Below are 9,077 nucleotides of genomic sequence, written 5' to 3'. Positions count from 1 at the left end.
TAATAATAATACCATAAATACCAAAAACAAATAAGGCATATGCAGTTTTTAATTGCAACTTTTATCATCATAAAATAATGCATTATAATAATAATACTTAATAATAAAAAGAATATATTAACTACAACAAATGACAATTATTTGTCTATTTTGAGGCTCATTTAAAGTTTTTGCAAGAAATACAAAAGAATTATAACAAAAACATTTAAGAACTCTTTATTTCAACAATTGACAACTTTTTGCTAGTATTGTAAAAATGAGAAACAACAATAAACAAATAAGAAATAAATATACAAAAGAGCGCAAGCTAAGAAAGATTAGCTAAATATTATTATGAACTTACATAAATGGAAAAACAAAACAAAAAAATATTAATATCAGCCTTGTTCTTTATATATATTTCAAAGTAAACCAAAACAAACAAAATGCATACAATATATTAATAAATTATTAACTACTATATTAAAAGTAAACTAAAACCAAATAAAAACTTAAAAAATTAACAAAAAAAAGTACATAAATATTTAGCGAAAATATTGTATTGTGAGTTTTATGTGTTGTTGCATACGAAAACCAAAGACAAAAGACAAAGAGCGTTAATAGAAGAAAACGCAACACAAATGAATTGGCAGGTCGGAACATGAAGAACAAGAAGCAGGAGATAAATCTCAGATTGTCTGAAGACAGAGGCATATAAAAAATTCAGTATATGGATCGGGAACTTGTTCACTTGATTTTCAAGTAACGAAAAACAATAAACAAACAACCAGCGATAAAGTATATTAAACGCTATTTACGTTACATTGTCGTAATATCAGAACCCGATTATTATCATTATTATTGTACTAAAAACTACGTAATATAAATAAACAGCTACAAAAATTATTATACAATTTGATCATATTTCCCGTTCCTACCTCCCTCCCTTCCGCAAACACAACTTTTCCTGTTCCAACAATAAGAGATGCATAATGAATCTGCCACGGCAGGCAGTACTTACTGCAGCAGTAACAACAACAACAACAACAACAGCAACAGCATCAATAAAAGCAACAACAACAAATGATAATATGTAATACAAATAATGAATAAAAACTTTAACAATTGTTTTGTGTAATTGTATACACATCGAGTTATTAATCTCTGCACTGGGATTTTTTTTATACTTATTACTTATACCTATTTACCCCCATGTTTATACTATATTTACCCGCATCAAAAACAACGCGATTGCCAATTAATTAATCGTATAATTATTTTAAATTTAAACGGTGCTCTCAAATCTCTAACTGCTTATCGCTACTTCCAGGGGCGTCCGCAGGGTTTTGTATATACCCCCTTTGAAAGTATTTGCTAACTACGCCTTTGAAATAAGAGTCGACTTCTAAGATGATAAGCTGTGAGTTCAGTACAGCTAAATCGGGTCACAGTACAGGGGGATGCCATTCTTATCGAAGGGATAAATCATGTATCCTTTATTTGTTTTCTTTATATCCTGTTTTCTACCTGTACCTGCACACAGTTACCTGTCGAGCATGTACATATGTACTGTTTACAATGGTCTGCATACAGCTGCAGGTATCACCCTGTATTATTGCATGTGTTGTTATGTATAAATGAAATTCACAATTGCCCGAGTACAATTTTTCAGTATAATTTGAACCGTCGAACGAGAAGTTTGTACGAATATAATGCGCTTGATTTGCCTTTTGCTTTGGGCAGCTGTTTCGCTGCAGACTTGTCTGGCTACCAACAAGGTGAGCTGCAAGGATGAGCAGGGACACGATGTGGACTGGTAAGTAATAAGCACACAACAACTATCGAGGACTTTCCCGTTCTTATTCCCCGGCATATTTGATAGGTGGTACATGTACAAGCTGCCCAAGCACTACACGAAAGATCAGCTGGGACAGGACGTGACAGGATTAAGATACTTCTTTGTGACCAGCACTGCTTACGATAGCTGGAAGCTGTCTGGACGCCGCATCGGCGATTCCAACTCGATGCCGGCACAGACGCTGAATCCCCTTTACGCAGATCCAAAAGTTCTGTTGGCCGCCTACAACGATGAATTCCCCAATGGTACCGTCGCAAACACCGGCGGTCACACAAAGGGTGTGATAGCCACCGATGGAACAACGGGCATGTTTTTGGTGCACTCGGTGCCCAAGTTTCCAACGGTACCGCAGTACAGCTATCCCACAGCGGGTGAGCATTACGGACAGAGCCTGCTCTGTGTAACCCTCGATGTCGAGGGAGTTGAGAAGGTGGGTGAGCTGCTCGTCTTCAATGAGCCCCACTTCTACTTCGAGCGCAATCCTCTCATGCGAACCGGCGAACTCTTTCCCAGTCTGGAGCGTGCTCTCAAGCGTCAGTGGCGCACTGAGTCGCCATACCAAAAGGACATCGAGGTGCGCTCATTGAACGGCAAACAGTTCCGTCTCTTTGGCAAGAGTTCACGTGCCAATGTGGAGCTCTATAACGATGTGGTGGCCCCAGCCTTGGGTGTCAGTCTCTTTGTCGAGGCGTGGCGCGACGGTGCTGGCAATTTGCCCGACAGCTGCGACACCGCCAACAAAGTCTACAACGTCGAGGAGATCGCCAATCAGGACATCTTCATTGGCTTCAAGACAACCGGCGATCACTCCAAATGGGCTGTCTCCGAGGAAACTGGCATCAAGCTGCACCGCTGGCGCATCGGTGGTGGCGATTGGATCTGCATCGGCGACATCAACCGCCAGCAACATCAACTCAATCGTGGGGGAGGCACTGTCTGCCACAAAAGCTCACGAGTCTCCGATCTCTATCGCAAGCTGGTTGCCGATTACGAAAAATGTAACTAAAGGTCACATCATTTAATAAAGTTTAATCAAAAAATAAATAACTAAACGTCTTTTTTGTATACCGAATAATTATTACAAATATGATCGAGCGTATATATAAAAGTTCTTTTGATCAAACTACATTTCATAACAAATATCACCTTTTTACTATCAAGTTTCTTTTGAAAAAGAAATCCAAATAACTTTGAAATATTAAAATTACTTTCAATAAAAGTACAAATAATATATCTTTAATTATTACAAGAATTTCGGACAGGAAAAATGTTATTTATTGATAATACAAATATTATTTAAAAAACAATAGTTTTTTGTGATTGTCAACCAACAAAACCTTTATTCGAATACTTTTTTTAAACTACACCATAGTAGAAAATAGATGAAAAAATCTGAGTTTGAACTCTGATCTGAATTGATAAGTTGCAATCATAAGCTGTTGTTTAATTGTCTAGAAGATAATGCTTATATAGTTAACAAACCGAGATGTCAAATATAATTGGTTTCCTTTATCAGATCAGTATAATCATGACTCTCAAGCGAATCACTTTGAAAATGCGGTTGATTTGTCTGCTTCTCTTGGCAGTTGTTGCTCTGAAGTCCAGCGAGGCCTCTAAGGTGTCCTGCAAGGATGAAGATGACAACGATGTGGACTGGTAAGAGACACCCTCGATCACGGTCGACCTTTCTCATATGGCTTTAACTTGGCAGGTGGCACATGTACCTGTTACAGAGGACCAGTGACGAGGAGCCGGTACAACGATACTTATATGTGACCAGCAAGGACTATGAGGAATGGAAGCTGTCCGAATACTTAATGGGTCAATCCAACTCATTGCCGGCGCAGACCTTGAATCCGCTCTACGGAAATGATGACATTCTATTAGCGGCTTACAACGATGTCTTTCCCAATGGCACCACATTCGAAGTGGGCGGGGCTGCGAAGGGCGTGATAGCTTCTGATGGTGACACGGGCATGTGGCTGGTGCACTCGATACCCGAGTATCCAGTGATGTTTGACCATTCACATCTCATTTCAAACAATTCACAAGCACACAATCTGCTCTGCCTCACACTCGATGGTGAGGGCGTTAAGAAAGTGGGTGATCTGCTCGTCCTTTATGAGCCACACTTTTACTACAATCGCAACCCTTTAGGGTTGTACAGATTCCCCAATCTGCAACGTGCAATGTATCAAATATGGCTCACAGATGGAGTCAATGAGAGGGATGTGGAACTACGTACATTGGACGGCGAGAAGCTCAGGTTTTTTGGCAGGAATGGTAAATCCAATAAAGAGCTTTATGCCGACATTATAGGTCCCGCTTTGGACGTGACCCTCTGGGTGAGAACCAATCGTATCACTGGAGAAGATAACAATATGCCCAACATTTGCAACAATTCTAATAAGCTCTTTAACCTCGTTGATGTTGCCTGCCCAGCGAGGCTCATACATAAGATTATTACAAGTGGGGAGGATCACTCCAAATGGGCGGTCTCCCAGGAAACTGGCTTCAAGTTGTTCGGCTGGCGGATCGGGGGAAGCGATTGGATCTGCATCGGCGACCTCAATCGTTGGCACACCCATCAAAATCGAGGTGGTGGCGCCATTTGTCACAAGAATTCTCGCGTGGCTCAGCACTATCGTAAAATGGTGCACAGCTTTGACAATTGCATCGAGTAATTGTGTCGTAGAGACTAAATGCACCGTGTAAATTAAGCGATTGTCTGTGTGACATCAATTGAGCGTCACTATTGACGTTAACACGTAAACAATGTCAACAATGGACAAACTAATATCTTTTCGCATAGATGATCAATTTTGTATTCATTGAGTTTGTCATTATTGCTTTTATTGCTATTTAGAAAAATTTGTTAGGTGTTAAAATTAACAAATTTAAATTGCGCGCCGAAAAAAGCAAACGAATTGCCAACAGCAGCGTTTTTGAACAATAGATGGCTTTGTGGCGCCATCTAGTAGTAGCCGCAAGCAACTCTTCGATTTACAATATGGCTGCCAGGGCTGCACAGCAGCGCAGAATCAAAACAGCTGTTGATAAACCAAGCGAAAGAACAGAAAGTAAAAGTAAACGAGATAACGACTGCAACACAAGTTCCAGCTGGAAAAAAATAAAAGCTGACACATAAATCGTTTAATTCAATAATAATTCGGAATAGATTGTGGTATGTTCTGTTGCCTACGCACGTGCCTCAACGGGGGGCAACTGCGAAAAGCGTCAGCGGCAGCGCATCGCCATCGGGAGCCCGACGTGCATCTCGATGCGGCGCATATGGGTGAGTTCAAGAGTTGAGCAAAGTGCAAAGTAGATAGATTAAAGCATCTCGATCTGCTGCAGGCTCCGATGTTATATTGCTCTCACATCAGCTGCGGGTGACGGGCACGGGAGGAGTTCTTGCCACGGCACCGTTGGTTCAGTCCAAATCCTACTTTGAGGTGAAGATTCAACAGAGCGGCATCTGGTCGATTGGCTTGGCCACACGACAAGCGGACCTGGGACGCAAGTGGGGCGGCGGGGATCGGGAGTCGTGGTGTCTTTGCTCCGACAATGCCACACGCCACAACGACGAGGAGTTCCGTCCCGTTGTGGCCAACTGCACACAGCCGACGGCAACAAACTCCACAAAGTCATCGGGAAGTATAACAACTACTGCCAATGGCATATTGAACAATAGTGCGGCTGCTGCAGCTGGTCTGATTGCCATTGAGGATCTGCAGGAGGATCTGTTGATGACCACAGGCAATGCCACTCCGTCCGAGTTGAGCTCCGTCGATGGCTTGATCAGTGCACCACAACGTGACTTTCCTGACGAGGGCGACATTGTGGGCGTGGCCTTTGACCATGTCGAGCTTAACTTTTATTTCAATGGCAAGAATCTGGAGGTGCCCTTCCGGAATGTCCGAGGCGCAGCCCTTTTTCCAGTGATCTATGGTAAGTCAATAGTCCAAACACTGCTCCTTCCGTTTCTATTTTCATTTTGGTGTTTGCAGTCGGAAATGGAGCCATTCTGGACATTATTCTGGATAACTTTTCACATGGACCGCCCTCAGGATTCGAGCGCATTCTAATCGAGCAGTCGCTTCTTTAGAGGATCACTGCAACATTCCTCAAACTTTAAGTGTATAACCTTATCTAGTCTCGCACCCGAAAATGTGGGCGCATTTGAAAAAACTGTCAAAAAAAATACCAAAACTTTATTCTTCTTTCATACTAGAAACATTTAATTATTCATATTTTAACGTATAATCTATTAGCACTACAGTAGAACTTCCCTTAAATGAAGCATTATTATTAATGACAAGAACTGCGCATTAGAGAATAAATATTGTAGGAAATACAAATAAAAATCATTCCATTGCTTAGAGTTTTAGCTTATGCAATTTAGGGAAGCTTTACTGTACTTCCTTTGACAGTTATTTCAAAGCACAATTTCGGGTTTGTCTCTTTTTCATTGAGTCGAAAATCTATTGTAATTATATGTATTTAGGAGCTTGTTTTGTAAATTATATATACGTAGCTAGAATTGGCGAATGCTTTGTATTATACACACACACACACCAATATTTAATCGTACTCTTGTAGGACTTTAATTAACTAAGTATAGCCATGTCCGTCCGTCTAAAACATAAGATGGTAACATATTGTGTACATCGGATATCATAGATTAATAATTGACTTAAGCAAATGCCATCCATATTTCTTCCAAATTGTATACGAAATATTCTATTCTATTCTTATAAAAATAGCTTCCAATTTAATCTTCAATCGGGTATATTAATATTTTAGAAAAGAACTGCAAGGGTATTCATAACGTCGGTATTCCGATTTTCTTTAGCAACAACATTTTTTTTCATACATTCAATTTATATGAAATGTCTATAAAGTTATTGGACCACCTCCTAACTAACTACTTTATGCACTCGAGCACGGAAATTACCAAACTATATAATTATATATTTAAGAAAAATGTACTTAACGCTTTGAAAACTGACTAATCCGCGCGCGGACAATAATGAATGTTATGTAAAATTGTATTGTGCGTACTTAACCTATAACTAATAATATTAAATTATATAAAATCATACTTATAAAGAAGGCAGATTCTTAAAGCTTAAACAAAATAATGTTTAGTTTTTCATTGAAATCTGTGTAAATGAAATAATTTGAAAGATCAAACGGAAAGTATTTCGTATGTGGATATTGATTTCAGTTATATATATACTTTATATTGATGGGCTTTAAATCGAGACAAATCGGTAAGGCGCATGAGGAGAGGTCACTGAGGACACAACAACTGCTGAGTCGAATACCAGCATTACATGGGCAGCCGGGGCGAGATAATACAGATCCATATTGGACAGGCGGGAGTGCAGATAGCCAACGCATGCTGGGAGCTCTATTGCCTGGAGCATGGCATCCTCTCGAATGGACGTCTCATGACCAAGCCCTGCGATGACTCCTTTCTCACGTTCTTCGAGTTCAGTGGTCAGGATCCGTGTGTGCAGCCGCGTCTCGTCATGATCGATTCGGAGCCAACGGTCATAGGTGGGTGAACAACATCCGGCTTCTTAAATCATCTGTGTCCCTATCTCTATGTTCCTTCTAGATGAGATTCGCACCGGCGCCTACCGCAATCTCTTTCATCCGGACACGCTGATTTCGGGCAAGGACGACAGCGGCAGCAACTTTGCCCGTGGTTACAATCTGATGGCCAGCGAGTTGTTGGATCGGGCAATGAATGCAATTCGTCGTGTGGCCGATCGATGTCGCAGCCTCCGAGGATTCCTCGTGTTTCGGGCGATTGGCGGGGGAACGGGTTCCGGCCTGGGCACCCGTATCATGGAGAAGCTCGTCGAGGACTTTGGCAAAAAGATGACAATCATAGAGTTTCTGGTTTATCCATCTCCTTCGTAAGTCGAGTCGTCAACTTTCCAACTGATCACTTGATCATCTGATCAACTGCAGCATTTCTCCGGTTATTGTTGAGCCCTACAATGCTCTGCTGGCCACCCACTTCTCCATGGACTGTGCAGATGTGTCCTTCATTGTGGACAACGAGGCACTCTATGACATCTGTGCGAACACCTTGAATGTACCCGCTCCGACCTATACGAATCTCAATCGAATCCTTGGCCAGGTGGTTGCCTCATTTACGGCCACACAACGGTTCTCCGGCCAGTCGAATGTCAGTTTCCAGGAACTGCAGACCAATCTGGTGCCATATCCACGAATCCATTATCCCCTGATCAACTATGCTCCACTTGTGCCCATAACAAACTCCCAGTTCGTCAACATGAGCACGGCCCAGCTGACGAGCCAATGCTTCCAGATGAGCACCCAGATGGTTCGTTGTAATCCCGCCCACGGCAAATACATGGCCTGCGTCCTCCTTTATCGTGGCGACATTGCCCCCAATGAGATAAACACGACCCTCGAAAATATCAAACGAACAAAGTCCTTCAAATTTGTCGACTGGTCACCAACTGGCTTCAAGATCGGGGTGAGCAGCATGCCCCCCGTTTATGTGCCCAAGGGGGATCTGGCGCCGGCGAGTCGGGCTTGTGTGGCCATCTCGAACAATACGAACATAAGGATCGCCTGGTGTCGCCTGGTTAATAAGTTCGATAAGCTCTATCAGCGACGCGCCTTTGTCTATCATTACGTGGGCGAGGGTCTCGAGGAGGGCAACTTTTATGAGGCATCCGAGAACATCTGCCAGCTGGTACACGACTATCTCGAGGTGGATGCCACAGCGCCCACCTCGGCACGCGGCTCCGATCAGGCAGACTAAAACTTAGTCACTGCCACTCAAACTCTGTTCAAAAGTCCTTCAAATAAAAGCTAAATTTGATGTGTGAGTCAGCCGAGTTGAAATCTGAACTGTACCAAGGGCCTTGGGTAATTGCCCAGCAATTGAACTTTATAAAGTCATCATAACTTGAGGGCTTTCGTCAGGGCGCCGAAAAAGAGCCGTTGGACAAATTAAGTATTTATGGCTGGGCTAAAACAAATATTGACCCAGCCCCGTCGCAATTTGCGTTGCTTGACCCCAACGGAGGATGTTGTGGAACGGAGCGCGGGGGCGTGGTCCAGCTGGTATACCCCATAATTAAAATGATCGCCTTGGAAAAGGGTTTAGCACGTACCGAGGCAAAAGTCGCGCTTATCGCGATCTCACCCAGGGCAAGGTCTCTCTTCCTCTCTCTCTCTCTCTCTCTCT

At 42.3% G+C, this 9,077-nt stretch overlaps 4 protein-coding genes across 4 annotated transcripts; all 4 read left to right on the top strand.

Moving 5' to 3' along the window:
- The first annotated feature begins 1,640 nt into the window (after positions 1-1,640).
- LOC117789992 (plancitoxin-1-like) lies at positions 1,641-2,877 on the top strand. Its single transcript, XM_034629217.1, has 2 exons — positions 1,641-1,795; positions 1,862-2,877. The coding sequence occupies exons 1-2, from the start codon at positions 1,692-1,694 to the stop codon at positions 2,841-2,843; spliced, it is 1,086 nt and encodes a 361-aa protein (XP_034485108.1). The 5' UTR covers positions 1,641-1,691; the 3' UTR covers positions 2,844-2,877.
- A 496-nt stretch (positions 2,878-3,373) lies between these two features.
- On the top strand, positions 3,374-4,648 carry LOC117791314 (plancitoxin-1). Its single transcript, XM_034631029.1, has 2 exons — positions 3,374-3,493; positions 3,549-4,648. The coding sequence occupies exons 1-2, from the start codon at positions 3,393-3,395 to the stop codon at positions 4,519-4,521; spliced, it is 1,074 nt and encodes a 357-aa protein (XP_034486920.1). The 5' UTR covers positions 3,374-3,392; the 3' UTR covers positions 4,522-4,648.
- A 94-nt stretch (positions 4,649-4,742) lies between these two features.
- Positions 4,743-6,420, top strand: LOC117791315 (SPRY domain-containing protein 7). Its single transcript, XM_034631030.1, has 3 exons — positions 4,743-5,132; positions 5,195-5,788; positions 5,848-6,420. Exons 1-3 carry the CDS (start codon positions 5,024-5,026, stop codon positions 5,943-5,945), a joined length of 801 nt encoding a protein of 266 aa, XP_034486921.1. The 5' UTR covers positions 4,743-5,023; the 3' UTR covers positions 5,946-6,420.
- A 93-nt stretch (positions 6,421-6,513) lies between these two features.
- Positions 6,514-8,715, top strand: LOC117791313 (tubulin alpha-1C chain). Its single transcript, XM_034631028.1, has 3 exons — positions 6,514-7,402; positions 7,464-7,767; positions 7,823-8,715. Exons 1-3 carry the CDS (start codon positions 7,177-7,179, stop codon positions 8,646-8,648), a joined length of 1,356 nt encoding a protein of 451 aa, XP_034486919.1. The 5' UTR covers positions 6,514-7,176; the 3' UTR covers positions 8,649-8,715.
- Positions 8,716-9,077: the final 362 nt, after the last annotated feature.

This window comes from Drosophila innubila (genome assembly GCF_004354385.1).
Source record: "Drosophila innubila isolate TH190305 chromosome 3R unlocalized genomic scaffold, UK_Dinn_1.0 2_E_3R, whole genome shotgun sequence".
Lineage (NCBI taxonomy): Eukaryota > Metazoa > Arthropoda > Insecta > Diptera > Drosophilidae > Drosophila > Drosophila innubila.
The sequence above is the reverse complement of the archived record's forward strand: the minus strand, read 5'-3'. Positions and strand labels throughout refer to the sequence as shown.